The following is a 15,774-nucleotide window of genomic DNA, read 5'->3' on the forward strand; positions in this document are numbered from 1 at the left end:
ATGTTTATGAAACCACTATGTATATTAGAGTCTAAGAAAAACAACAATCATAGCTTACTTAGCAAACCTCTCTCAAGATTGAAAACATCAAAGAGTTCCTCTTTGTGCCACACAGATTTTGAAAATTGAGAAAACACTGTAACGCATTGTTTCTGCCTTGCAGCAATTTACAATCACATGTGTAATGCATTCTTTGTTAGCAGAGTGAGAGTTTTGAATGAAAAAATGTTTTATACTTCCAAACGCAGTATACAAAGACCTTACATTTTGTGCTTTGGCTCTAACTTTTTGCCTGAGATATTTTTCCCAAGTTAACATTAATCTCTTTTTCTTGAATATGTCAACTATTTTACAGTTTTGTCTCTACCAAAAATACACACATCTGATTTATGTAACGCTGAAGTCAGATCCTTGGAACATGTCATTTTGAAGCCACGATGTTCACTACATTGTCCTTTCTTGCTGAGATTTTACCTTGAGTGGTAAGCACCATGAGAAATCAGTGTAACGCAGTTTATTCTTCTGTTCGCTGTGGGGATATTGATGAAATTAACCCTACAAAACATAGCTCTCAGTGTGTATTTCATAAAGCATATTCAAGATACTGTAAGTGTCACAGTCAGAGAAAGTATAGTTTACTTGTACCGTTTGTCTGCTTCTATCCCTTGTGCAGACTTGCGCCATATCTCCTTTTTGTGTAAAATGGTTGGGCTTCCTCAATTATTTGACAGCTATAATTTAAATCTAACATTTAAAACATTTTAAGCATTGTCTACACTATTGTACATAATGTTTTGTTGAAAATCACATAGCTTTCATCTCACCTTTTCATCGTTTTGGTTTTACTCATTATTTTAATATTATTGTCCTATAGGTCATCATGTAAGCATGTAACAAAAGAATGGCGATAAATACACATCTACAAATGACAAGCAACTTTCTCTTCAACCAGAGCATTCTCTTTCCTTCCTCACTCTGAGTTGCCCTTGCCAAGGAAGCGAGGGTATCTGTTGCATCCATGTTCTCATCCCTTTCTAATGCTCTGAAATCTGGCATCTCCTCCCCACTTTATGAAGTCTTTTTTAAAAGAGACTTTGCCATTTTCTAGCTACTTCAGTTTGGGAAAATGACTGGATCTTTCTGTGCCGTATGTTCTTCATTTCTGAAATGGAAATAATAATGTCTCTATTGGTTTATTTTGAGGATTAAATGAGACAGAGTCTATGCAACGGTTAGCATAATGCCTGGCACAGAACAAGTGTTTAAAAACTGGCGCCAAGGATGACAATGTTGTAGTGACTGTGGAGATTTTCCCACATAACTCCATTTCCAGCTCTTCGTGTTTATTAACAGCACAAGGCTTTTCCACTCACACACACTTGAGCGTCATTGTTGACTCCCTGTCACTTTCGCCTTCTATATCCATCCCGTCATGAAACATTGTGTCTTTTCGCCTTTAGAGCAGCTCCCAGATCTGCCCCTTCTCTAGTTCCCTGACATCATCCTCCGCCTGTCTGAAGATTCTACAGGGCGTGGTGAGTCAGAGAAATGTTCCCAGGGTGAGGAAAAGCTAAAGGAACCCGAGGACTGCCAGATGCCATTGCTGAAGGCAACCCCACCAACACCAGCGAATCAGCAATTAGGAATGCCAGCGGGTTCATTTTAAAATACAGCTTCATAAAGTTTAAAAAGAAAGCACCTTGTTTAATACCTACGACGATATTGTATTTGAAGAAATGTGGGAGTGCAGGCCAAGACAAAGGAGAAGGGCAGGGATAGAAGGTTTCCATCGTTAGCAAGGCAAATTTAACAAAGAAGCAAGTGAGCAACTGGAGCAGATGGCAAAGAGGCAGTCAGAAGGTGGAGAAAGAATGTAATAACACGGAAGCCAGGAAAAGGCACAGTGCTGTTCAATTCTAGTCAGGCCTTGTGTCAATGATGTCATGACTATTTCGATGCTCTGTCACAAGTCAGTGACTGATATTTAAATTTGAGGAGCAGCTTTTAATTCTACTGGCAGGAGTTTACAAGTCCTTGCTACTGGGGATGAATCCGTTCTCTCATGGTTCTTGCAAACCTTGATGCTTATGTCTAACGATCTTGTCATATTAGTTTTTTTAATGTCTGACAATAGCAGCTTTGATACTGTGAAGGATTACTGTGCCTTATAATCGGCTATTATTCTTTTACCGAGAATCATTTAATGGAATTCAACCCCAGATGAAACATATATATTTTAGTATTTGAACCCCTTTTTACAAATTGAAAGGTAGCTTAAGCTGGTTATTATTTTAGGTCCTTCCTGGATCTTCTTTCAAGGCACTAAAATTTCACTTCTCTTCAATAACACTTTTATTTCTATTTACTTTCCCCAAGTCATACTTTTGCATTATGTATGCACACTTGATCTGTACTTATTTGTAGAGTAGAAAGCCAGAGAACACACCAACTTCCCTTAGTTTAACGAATTATGGAACCTGAGTTTCACACTGCACTTCTACTAACATCACCACAGCCAGACACATGGCCAATTAATAGTAACTATTTTTTTTTTTTTTTTTTTTTTTGTCTTTTTGAGACAAGGTCTCACTACACAGCTAAGGCTGGACTTGAGCTCACTTTGTAGCCCAGGCTGGTCTCAAACTCTCAATGATTCTCCTGCCTCAGCCTCCCGAGTGCTGGGATTACACCATGCCCAGGCACATGGTCAACTAAAATGACACACTGTACAAGTGGAAGTGCAGATATGGTTAAACAATCCATATCAGTATTTATAAAGGGAGGGTAATTGTGATTTTTGCTTTAAAAACCCACACACATTTTCAGTGTCTTATACTTCAATAAAAAGTTTCACAGTTTATGCTTTCCTTCAGTTTTGTTTGGCTATTCAATTGGACATTCCTTGAGCAGACAATACAGCAGTTTACAGATTTTCAGCAGGTATTGTTCAATACATGCGTTAAGTGATTCCTGAAGATACAAAGTCATGGATTCCGTTCTGAGCATTGAAATAATCATGATTTCACTGGGACAAGGCATGAATAGAATGGAACATCGGTATACTTTTCTTGGCTTCTGTGTTGTTAACTCTTCCCCGCCGCTTCTGACTGCCTCCTTGCCAATATTTACACACAGTCAACAAATTTAAAACCATCACAATATGTTCAGAGAGCATTTTTACTCTACAGCTTCTCTTTACCTTTGCACACGGGCCTGTGGTCACTCCAAGCAGCAAAGACTTCCGCTATCCTCTGGCACGTGATGCTTTTTGCCCCCTGTAGGACATAATCTTCATCGCAAGAGAACTGAACCGTGGATCCAAGGCTAAAATGGAAGAACAGGATTTAAAATACACTTAGGAAATCTAAGGATTAGGCTCCATATCCTCTGGCAATATGGAAGGGGTCAATATGTGCCACTGTCACATAGTTGCAAAAGTGGTACATGAACATGACTTGTACACACGCACAATCAGTTCAAAACTAATGTACATCAACGCATGCATATATTAGCAGGACTTGCAGACATTTTAAACTATCCTAAGGTTTAAATATTTTGCATTTTTAGACACTAAATTCAAATAATAATTCATTAAATTTACCATTTGATATAAGTGATAAAGGTAAACAAAAAGCAGGCAACTTTGGTTATGTATTACATCACATTGCTTCTATAGAATGTACTTACAAGTGTAGCTATTTAGGCATGGTCTTTGAATATAAATGTGCATTCCTAAATACGTCCTTATTTAGGGTTTTTTGTAAAGAGGTTATGCTACATTTGGTGATTTAAAATTCACACCTAATTTACTAATTACCTTACTGCAATTTGGATTATTTAACTTGCTGCAATTTAGATTTATTTCTCCTACAGGTTGCTAAAGCTACCATATTAAAAATCCTGACTGCCAAGGATAATAGGTGCTTTTCTGAATTAAAAAAATCACATTTTCTTTCTTTAAAGCCTTCAATAATAATAGTAACCCATTAGCATAAATAAATATTAAATAAATACATAGTCTATGTTGTTTCATGTGGTTTCTGGTCTAAGCGAAAGATAACAAAAGACCCGACGTGAAGGGTGATGTGAAAAAGGACACCAAGTTTAGTGTGGGGAAAAGTGTCCAGAATCGACGTCTTCTCGAGCCATCCTCTTTTTCCACCTCACTCTCTTTTTAAACAGTGGCTTCATTTCAAGTATTAAATATATTCAGAAAAGTGCAGAAAAGCAAAGTGAACAACAGAAGGAATTATCATAAATGAAGTTCCATACAGCCAGGAAAAAAAGATTACTTTTAGGCTCTGGGATCTCTTAATGACTTTGTTTTACTTTGCCTCCCTTTTAGCATTAAGAACCTTATAAATTTACACAGTAGGAAACTCTCTGCCTTTTATTTCAGCTCTATCTTAGACAATGGAAAAATCTTTCTTTTTTGTAGGTGCTAGGGTTGAAAACATTAGAGTTAGTTGGAGTTAGCGGAACAGAAATTTTCAGACAGAGAAAACTTTATTTGTCATGTACATTATGATGCTTTACAGTATATATGTGCTGTGGAATGGATAGCTAGCTGATTAACATATGCACCATACCATAGAGTTATGTGGACTGCTTTTTTCCTCAGAACTTCACATCTGTACCACCAGGTAAATTCAGTCAACAACATTTTCCAGAGTCCAGACTCCTGCATTTCTTACCCCAACGCCATTGCTAATTGAGCCACCTTTGCTTCTCATCAGCCCTATCATCATAACCCATTTTACTCTGCTGTTAGTTTTTCTCCTTTCTCTTCTTGGCTCTTTGCTATCTATTCTTACATCATTTGGGGCAATGTTTTTGAACAATAGCTCAAATAATTTGAGCCCCTCCTACACTTAAATCTTCCCACATTTCCTTGTTTCTCTCAGAATAAATGGAGAGCTGATACCATCATCAGTGTGATCTGGCTCTGCCAACTTTCCTCTGTTTTATTTTATTTTTTCTACTTTTTAAAAATTTATAATACGAGACACATTGCAATTAAGTCCCCCTGAGAGTATCTCAGTTGCTTGCAGTGTACATCGTTCTTGTCATATTGCACTTTCAAATGTTTTCATGAGTATATTTGTGCCGCATAACAAATATATCCATTGTGTGGTGTCGGTGCACACACGTAGGGCATCCTTTTCCTTTTTGTTTCTCCTTCTGCTCCCTTCTTCCTGTCTCACCCCATGCTCAGATAGTTTCTCCCATCTCCTCAAATTCCCTCAGTCTACTAATTCTCCGAGCGCATCTCCTATGCCTTCTCCCCCTTTCTCTATTTTTTAGTCACTTTCCTCCCCACTCTAACTTGAACATATGAACTATGCATCTGCCTCAGTGTCTTTGCATTTGCTGTTACTTCAACCTGGAAAGTACTTTCTTTAGGAGTGCACATGTCAGCGTTCGCAATTGTTCTCCTCAGATGTCATCATAATTGTAAGCCCTCCTTGAACACTATGTATAAAATGGCTAATTGCAATACACTCTCTGATGCATCACATACTTGTGCATTTAGTCTTTCTCACAAAAAAATTTCAGTTGCTTATCTGTTTTGTGTTCTGCCCTGTGAAATGTTTCATAGACTGCAGTTAAATTGATAGATAGATAGATGGATGGATAGATAGATAGACAGATAGATAGATAGATAGATAGATAGATGCAACAAATACCCTCTTTCCTGACAAATAAGACTTAGCTGGGACATAATCAGGCTGGAAAACCAGAGATCATAAATGTGAGCCCCAATCTGCCTATTCTTGCCTTACCTCCCTTCACTATTCTCTTGTTGAGTGGCTGCCATGTAAGGCAGGTGATTAAATATTAAATGAAGGAAAGATACATTGAAAACTAATTTGTGGAATCAAGTAGGTGTTGAGACAATTTAGTTACAACTTTACAGATCGTAGTATGAGGATTTGGACCTTTATTCTAAGAGATGTGGGCAGTTATTTTAGGGCTGTGGATCAGGCGAATGACATGATACTTCATGCTTAAAGTGATCCCATTGGCTGCTGAGTGAGGAATGCAACTTGAGGGGGCAAAACTAGAAGTGGGAAGTTCAGTTAACAAGCTTTTCCACTAAGCTGAGCTTTCACGGAGACAATACCATGGCAACTCCTATCAGAAAGATGGCGACTAGAAGCTAAGGATGATAAAACCCTTGGGAAAGGACGACCCAATATAGGTCCTGGCGCGCAGGAATCACTTCATTCTTTTTTCTCATTAACTGAATGAATCAACAATATGTCAAAGTCACTGTGTTTGCCACAACTTAGTATATATATTCTCATCCAAACCCGCGTCTCCTGCTTAAAAGAGGTAAATGGCATTGTATACAGCTGCTTGAGTGTGTTTGTTTGGATTACAGCAAATTAATTTATTCTGTCTGGAGACAGACAGTTGGTAATAATAGGCACCTAACTGCTTTACTACCACACCAAAGGCCACTAAGGATAATCTCTGAGGTTTCTGTAATCCATCCTCAGATTAACAGCTCCAACATGGTTTTCTCTAATGCATCAGAGAAAGCAATTTAGCTGTAGGAGAAAGGTAAAGAGCAGATAACAATTTAAAATACAGAGTCAAGGAGATCTTTCACCTCCTCACTCGGCCCTCAACAAGCCTTTGAGAAAGTAACAATCTCTACAGTGCACAGCTTCCTTTTCTGCTGCGATGACATAATGATGAGTTATACATTGCCCTGCCCATAGCAGGCTCTCAGTTACTTCCCGCAATCAGGTTTAAATGAAATTCTGATGGCCCAGGAGTTCTTACACTTCTAGTATTTTAAAGTCATTTTGAATATCTTTTGTTTTCTCTGCTTATCTTGAATTTAAATATTCATCCTCAAAATTTGTGTCTAAACTTTGGTGAAAGAAACTTGTTTTTCTCCATTGGTTGGTTTGTATTCTCCAAATTTCACTGTCTTCTGTATCTTCCCTGATACACACGCTATATTCCATTCAACATTAAAACATATGCTGTGCCAGGAATTCCAATTTTTCTCATTTGAGGCAAGATAGAAGAAACAAAGCTAAGTAGACAGGAGAGAGGGAAATGGTAGCTTTAATGTAGGGTCAAAGTTATCCAGGATAACCATGCATTTATTCTCCAGGCTTTTTTCCCCCCAGACCAATCACTCCCAAATCTGTAAGAATCTTAAATACTTAAAGTCCATAAATCACTCTAGCTGACAAATTAAAGGGTAATGACCTGATCTAGAAATAAAGAAGCAAATGCACATGATTTAAGGAATGTTTTAAGCCAAACATCTTAGATCTTCCCTCTTTTAAGAGGGAAGGACCTCCAAACCCCACATGCATCTCCAGTTCCAGACCATAGTGCATCTCACCCTCATGTACCTGCATCGTTTTCTGAGTGTGACTTGCTTTAACCCGATAAATCTGCCTATGTCTGTCACTAATATATTCTGAAGTTCATTTTGTTGGAGTCTTCCTCCCTTTAGAGGGACCTCCCTGGAAGCTAGTCTGATGAGAATTTTACCTAAGCATCTTTAAGACTAGTTTTTAATTTTATGTTACCCATGACACTTTTCCCAATTCCTCAAATTAGAACTAAATGATATTTTTATGTTCATAGCGAGCAATTCCCTTGACAGAATACTTCTACAATGATTTGGGAATCTGGATTAAACATTAGAGCATGAGGAAAAATGTACCGTTAAAAAAGATAGGAGGAAATGAGCCTTCTCAGATGGCAGAAGTGGCAATTTTCTAATTTCATCATTTACATTAGATTGACTTATTTGATGCCATTCAAAAGCAACACATACAACAGTTTTGGACACGTGACCCATAATTATCCTCTGATTTAGAAGATTTTCTACTGTTCTATGGTTTAAAGGACCTGCCTAGTCCATGGGAGCAGAGTAACTCAGATAAAGTATTGCTAGTTTCTTTAAGCAGAATGCAAAATGTTTCTATGGTAAATATTTTAATTACTTATTTACATTGTGAAAGTCATTAATTTCTTCCTCATTCTTGAAGAGCAAGTCTTTACATTAAGCATCTGTATACTTCTCTCTCCAGGGTCCCTGCTATACTTGCACATGGATTAGGTAAAGAGTGTAAAAACTTACAATAACACTCAGAGAGTGATATCAATAAAATAAGTGGTCTTCTCAGCAGAATCATGGGAGAATACTTAGGAAATAGGTGTTTTGAACCAATGCACTGTGTTGTCATTTAGTGAACTGTTTTAAAATTTGAGTCAAACTTAAGCAAAATTTAATAACTAGATAAGTTTCATGAGATGGGTATTATACATATGTATTTCCAGGGAAGTATTACATTATAGTAAAGTGTCAATAAAGGAAGACAAGTTCTACTCACTGTAATTTCTCTGTCACCATTGAAAGGAAGTCTGCTTTGGCTAGCTGAATAAAGCATACATCTTTAGTAGGTTATTCAATCATATAAAGCATTCCAATGGCTGGACTTTTAATTCAAAACCTTCAAATCATAAAGCATATGATATGTAATAACACTGTTAGAAAACAAAAGTTGATTATTCTGGCTCATGCTTAAATGTCATCAACTTTCTAAAAATGGTAGTTATTACTACAAAAGCATCCTATGATATAATATAAAGCTGTCAGTGGAAGGAAAGATTCTTCCAAATGTATAAATGTTTATGTATTTTGACTTGAGACAGTGAAGTTATAATTTTATTTACTATCCCAGAAATAAAATATGAAGAAATACAGCAATAGAGAAAGACAAGAGTTGTTGGCTAGTTCATAGAGGTTCTAAGGAATAATGCACCAAGGAATGCTAAAGGCATCATGTGACTGGGAATTTATGCTGAAGTATATTTTTTTCAGTTTTCTGACAGATGCACACACTCAACAGTAAAGCAGATGCACCGCTGTACAAGTGCAAGTATCACTGTACAAGCAGAAATTAACCAGACAAATAGGATGATGAAATGTAAGGCTTCCATGAACCATTTTTGTGAAATGTACAAAATATTTGACATACAGAACATACTACCAAAATGACCCCAGTAGTGTGAGTCTAATATTTTTGAAAATCAAATGATTCTTTAAATTTATTTAAACTAACAATTTCAGATAAGAGTAATTGCATATTAGAAATGTTGAGCTTAGTTTTTCAGAAATGAGATTTGGAGCACAGTATTTGTATAATAGGACAATTTTTATGTTTTAAAACTGTACAAGTGCTTTATAACTATGGAACTTTTGAAAATGAAGAATAGTAAAATAAAAATTAAAAATCATTTTAAGCTTCATGGTAACAGGTTTTTTTGTTTTAATCTCATTTCAGGTTTCCAGTTCTTTTCTTGCTGAGGTCCAACCTGTTATCTATAAAATCAGAACAATTTATTCTCCTGGGGCCCATTTCTCCAGTTAGTGTTAGAAAAATCCATACTTGCCTACTTTTCCTAACTTTGTACTATTGTTTATTCCTTCTGTATCTTGAATATTCAATTTATCATTTTCAGCTAAAAGTAAAAGTGATAATAATAACCCATTTATAAGTAATAAAATTATATTTAATAGAATATCTATAGTACACAATAAAAAATTTTATTTTCAAAATGTCTTGACTCTAAGTGGATAACTCCTGTTAAAAACTTTAAAGAATTTTTAATTCTTATCAAAACTCTAGGGGATGGGGATTTAGCTCAGTGGCACAGCGCTTGCCTGGCAAGTGCAAAGTTGTGAGTTTGATTCCTGGTACTGGAAGAAAAACCAAAAACCAAAATCAAAACAAACGAAAGTCTATTTGAAAGAAAATGGAAATAAATAGAGCAGTCATTTTGCATTTCTGATTTTATCTCCTTTATAAAATTACTACCATCTTTTTCAGAGATAATGTCAATGGAACCAAGATGAAGCCACACAAAGCAGAATCTAATTCAGCATTCACACATTTCTGTGTTTTAGTCTTCTGATCTACTGTGTTGTCTGCACTGTGGATTATGATCAGTGTAGACATTGTTCTCTGATATTTTGGTTTGTGAAATGCTCAAAACCTCTCACTATCTCAATGAATACTGAAAGCCACTACCATGTGATTAGTAGTCTAACCTAGTCTTTTGTATACAACTTCAAATGTACCAGTAAAGCTATGCTGTTACCTTCCCAGACCCTCAGTACTCTATTTTGTTTCTGCCTAACTTTTATTATAAGGAGGAAGTTCATCTTATGGTTTTATTTCTAGTATTTATACACATCTATGAAACTTATAATAACATGTTGAAATTGAAGCAATTAGAAAGGGGCCAACACCTTGTACAGGAGCAAAATGTTTGGAAAGAAATTGAAAAGCCCTGGAAAAATGGATTCATTTGTAGAGTTTAATATGAGAACACATCCTTATTAGGTAAGCAGCTAATCAAGCTGAAAGGCAACCCTTAGGTAAAAGTTACAACCCTACACCTTCACAAAATGGGTAATGATTATTATCATAAAGTTCTTTCCTATAAGCTCCTTAATTAACTGTAGTAGGTCCCTCATCCTCAGAATTCTCAAAAATCCTTGCTGTTCTACCTGGTACATTTTAATTCCTTAATTTTAGTACAACTTGGAAAACAAATGACAGCTAAAATCTTTGTTTTTACCTTTATCTTTCTCTTGTTGGAAGATCTAAAATAATTCCTTATCACCATTTATTCTGTTATATTTTCAATTGCTCTTGCCTTAAACATACCATTCAGGAGATCAGATTTTGCTTCTGGATTAATCATGTTTTATGCAGATTTTCAGGCATAGATAAGTATAGTGCTTTTATATAATTGGTGAAGAATTGCACAGACCCTTTCTATGTTATGAAATAAAAGAAAGATACATGGTACAAGAATGATAATTTTAATGGAAAAAAATTTGCAAATTGTGTTTTGAGTTCCGTACTTATAAAGCACTTGTATAATTTGAAAACACTCAAAGCACTTAAAAAGTATGAGAAACAATGTGATAATATTCAGTAAACTCAAAATATGAACACACAAGTGACAAGTACATTTTATTTAAAAAGCTTGGACACATTTTCCTGTTATGCATGTATTTTAAGAGCTCAAGAGTTAAATTATATGAGACTATATATATATATATATATAAGCAAGAGATTAATCCTATATTATTTATGGCATCATTTTTGTTGCTATAATCATAGAAAATAAATCAGTTAATGGGATTACGATAATCCTTGTAAATCAACATGTAAAATGAAATTAGTGAAAAAATTCTAATCATGAAAATATTTAAACTAGTAAATAGTAATAAATGTTTTCAATGATATTCACCATTTCAGTGGGAGGTTTTTCAGTTCAGATTGGATGTAACATATGGGTCCTTTAAGCAAGTCCTAGAAAAGGTAAGGATAACATCCTGTCCTTCCTACATTACGTCCAACTGTGCTCTTTGCCTTTCCAATAGCTATACCTGACCTTGACCCTCGAACTTCTTTAAGGTAGCCATGAGCTAAGAAATGCAATGACGATAACTCTGTTTGTCTTTCATTTTTCAGAGGTTAATTTATCGTTGTGATTCGATATTTTATTATTAGTCAGGCACTAATTTATAAAAGAAAACCTCCAAAATGACCGTGACTTTGTGTTTAAGAATAGCTGTCAGGAAGAAACCAATTGAAGTTGAGATTTAAATAGTTAACATCAAATCTACCTCAGATGAAGGAAACATCCTTAAAGAATAGAAGAAACAAACCTTATGACCTGCAAAGTTATAAATAACTTAAAGTGGTGGGGATTCTTAAAATCAAAGAATAAGTGTTTAAGAGGATACTAAAGTTAATATCCAAATAGGGCATTCTAGTTTATGAAGCACTTTCCTGTATAACATCTCCTTTGAGTTCTTCCTGGAGCTGTAACAAGCTAATGTCATTTGTTAGTTTATTAAAGTAACAAAAATATGCGAGAGTAAACTCAAAAGGCACTATGAGAAATACTTAAAGTGTGAAGACTGATGCACAAAGCTAGTTCTTTCTTTGTGAATTGCTCAGTGTTTCACAGGTTGGGAGGATCAGTAAGATTGAACACTGACTACTTATTTTTCATACTTGCATTTCAAATCTTACATGGAAATTCTGACATGAATACTAAGTTATTGCATTTGTCACTAATGCAACTTTGGCATATTAAGTTTCCATTGTCATAGGAAGGCTATAATGTAAAATAAATTCAATTTTTCACTTTCAGTTTATTAGCATCCTAGCCCATTGAGGAATATTTTGAGTATATTAAATTATCTCTAGTTGAATTCTAACTGTAACATTCCATGCATCAATTTGCTTTATATTAAAGCAAAATCTGTCAAAAGAAATATACATTGAACACTCCATCATGATATAATGTTATTGTGGTTTCTTTAATGAATACAGATTGTCTATCGTAGAAGTTAGGGATGTTTAACTTTGAAGTCATTCTCATTTAACATAATGACTTCACTATAAGGTAGTTCCTCTAATGTATAGATCATGAAAATTAAATTATCCTGATTGACTTTGCAGTCAATGTTTCCCCTTGCACGTAAGGTGTCTTTCTAGTGAAAATGGAAATTAAAATTTAAAACCGGAAAGAATGTTTAATTCATATTGGGAAAATCTCAGTATCACTTTTCTGAAATTAATCTGGGAGTTGGACTCCTATGAGCCAGACCTTACCTGTAAGATGCCCTTTGCATGAAGCCCTAAAGTCAATCCATTCTACCAGCACAGAAAGGGGGTTCAGGGGTTTAAGGAGGGAGCAGTAAGCTGGAGATAACCCGGGAGTGTTTTTTCCCCCAGTTACACAAGTCAGAAAATCCTTAACAATAGATATTTTATTGAAATACAAATAGTGTAAAATATTAGCAAATGTTGAATGATGAAAAAGAATAATCTCTGTATATCATAATTGGGCTGTGGATCCTTTTAACTTTAAAAGAAAAATAAATCCCAAGCCTTCTACAGGGGTTCAAGTTTCTCACAGCAGCTCTACCAGATATGGTAATATATTTTACCATGATTATCAGGGAGGACATGCTCAAGTATCTTTATCATTACCAACTAGTATATCAGTTGGAGACTATAATACACAAACCCAAACAAATATAAATGGAGTGTATCACTCTCCGAACTCTTAATCAAATCAGATTTCTAGATAGAGATTTCTGTGCAAGTAGAAATAAATAAGGAAACTATAACCTTAAGATTATTCTTATATTGAAGAAATTAACTTACAGACACAAAAGCCACATTTTATATTTTTTAAAAAAATTCCAAAATTTTCAGTCAAATTCATATCCAATAGATCTTACATAATGAGTTCCAAAACCACGAGCTACTTAGTGGTAAAGATGGTTTCTCCTCTGGTTAGAAAGTTTGAACTCAAGGGAAATCTAGAATATTTCACCAGCTGCTAGTTAAGAAAGACAGACCCCCACAGCCAGAAGACAGGCATGCAGAGGCACGTTCAGAAGATCTACAGCAGGGGCTGGGGATTTAGCTCAGCGACACAGCGCCTGCCTGGCAAGCACAAGGTCATGAGTTCGATTCGTAGTACAGGAAAAAAAAAAAAAAAAAAGAAGATCTGCAGCAGCTTCTTGTGAGTCTCTGGGATTCAAACTGAAGACTGTAAACTCTTGGAGGGCATAATTATGTTTCACTTAATCTCTTAACTCCTACATCCAGAGGGTAGCCAGTATTTGTGTGTAAGCATGAAGGAGGTAATTACTGAGCCCGTGAGCGAACCTACACGTTCAGACAAGGCAGTCTAGCTTAGGTGGAGGAATGAACTAGAGCCGAAAAGTTGATGGAAACATGGAGAACAGGAAAAATAAACTGTGATATTTCAGTTCACATTGGGAGGTCACTACACATGAAGGAAAATAGGGAGCTAATATAAACTCGTTGGGGTTGTAAAACTCAAGCTTCACCCGGGAAGTTGAGCAGACACAGCCATGCAAAGAATGGGGCAAAGGACATCTTAGGTGAGAAGAGCAGCATAGTATATTCTTCGGGTTACAGACACGGATCCCCATAAGGGTTGAATATCTATCTTAGCTTAGTCACTATGTGGGAAGTAGAAGTGGGACTGATGAGGACGATGGATTCATGATCTCTGAGCTTAGAGAAAGAAAGTGAGACTAGATCATACAGAGTCCTTGTGCTACCTACATAGCATCGTAAAAGCTCTGCTTATTCTTTTCCAAAAACTCTCCCTTCAATGCGACTTTGACTTCTTTTAAGGTCGGAGCATTCTAACGTGAAGGTTGGCAGGGATGAGAGCACACTGTCAGAGAGCAAGACAGGTGGCAGGAAGAGAAGCAGAATGCAAACGGAAGTGGAACAGCTGCCTGAGGTACGAGTGAGGGGTGGTCAGGTACTGAATGCAAATCCCAGTCAGGCCAGGGTCCAATCACGCTTCTTGGCCTGTAAGACTTTATACAATAGAGCTCCAAGTACCTCTCTCTGGCCTCCAAGTGCTAAAAGTTCCATCCAGAAACTAGGTGGTGGGGTGGGGTAGGGTCCAGGACCCTGGCCAATAAACCGTGGATGTGGCCTCTGCTCTAATTCTGTGGAGGCCTCCTGTCTTCTGCTCTGGACAAAGACAAATATCTTGCATAAGACTTAAGAATGCTGCTTGGCGCTGATCTCACCTTGAGTCATATATTCACTGATTCTTTTGACTTCGGGAGGCTTTTCCATCAACCTCCCCACCCATCTTCTCGGTGTTCATGGGCTCCTATGTTCGTTTCATGGCTGTCGGGCCTAGGACGCATGGTTCCCCTGGTAAGCTCCCCAAATTCTCCCGCATTTGAGCCTTTTCATGTCTCTCTGTGCAATGTCCCCAAATTCTTGAGATGGGCATGCACATCTGGTCCATCTGTGACCTGGGTTGTTGGTCCAAAACTTCCAGCCTCCCATCCTCTGCTCTTAACATCTTTTTTAAAGTTGCAAGGCTTGTATTTACTCTTTATGATTCTTACACGAGTGAGACAATATGGTATTTACATATGTGGGTCTGATTTATTTTGCTTATGAGTATGGTCTCTAGTTGCATCCATTTACCTATGAAAGGCTTGAGTGTATCTTTCTTGATAGCTGAGTAACAGTCTGCTATGTAAAAATACATCTTTTTTATCCATTCCTCAGTTGATGGGCATTTGGGTTGTTTTCATGATTTAGCTATTGCCGATTGCACTGTTATAAACATGGGTGCACATATATCGCTGTGGTACTACGTGTTTAGTTCTTCTGAAAAAATACCCAAAAGAGAAAGAGCTGGGTTGAATGGAACCTCTAAACTTAGTTTCCTGAGGAATCCACAGACTTATCTCAAAGGTATAATAGATATTATGAAAGGGAAAGAAACTGCTCAAGGGGAAAGAACAACTGGGATGAGGGAAGAGAGAAAAGAAAGAATGGAAAATATATGTATATATGTATACACAGGATAGCTAAGAGAGTTGTACTAATGATTTATATTACTTCATTGAAAGGAACAGTTAATGTTTAATTGTTTGATCAATCTTACATGCATATATTTGTTTAACTGAATAACCAATTTGAAGAAGTCCAAAGTTGTCTGAATTTCTGTACTACTTTTATTGTTTTGATATTGTTTTGTTTATGTCGATTTATTTGTTAATATGTTTTCATTCTTTTATCTTTAAAAAAAATTGCAAGGTTCCTGTGAAAAAAAGTGCCCATTTTAGTATAGTACAAAATGTCTGAAAGTGAATATTTCCCAAGAACTGTGGGAGATTTATTTACT

At 36.3% G+C, this 15,774-nt stretch overlaps 1 protein-coding gene across 1 annotated transcript in view; it reads right to left on the reverse strand.

The window, feature by feature from the left end:
* Csmd3 (CUB and Sushi multiple domains 3) overlaps positions 1–15,774 on the reverse strand; it is a 1,085,099-nt gene that overhangs the window by 613,826 nt on the left and 455,499 nt on the right. The window contains exon 10 of the mRNA XM_005381888.2: positions 3,200–3,324. Within this exon, the coding sequence (XP_005381945.1) occupies positions 3,200–3,324 (125 nt within the window). The remainder of the gene's footprint in view (positions 1–3,199; positions 3,325–15,774) is intronic.

The sequence above is a fragment of the Chinchilla lanigera genome, unplaced genomic scaffold (genome assembly GCF_000276665.1).
Source record: "Chinchilla lanigera isolate Chin_1 unplaced genomic scaffold, ChiLan1.0 scaffold00016, whole genome shotgun sequence".
In the NCBI taxonomy this organism is placed as follows: Eukaryota; Metazoa; Chordata; class Mammalia; order Rodentia; family Chinchillidae; genus Chinchilla; species Chinchilla lanigera.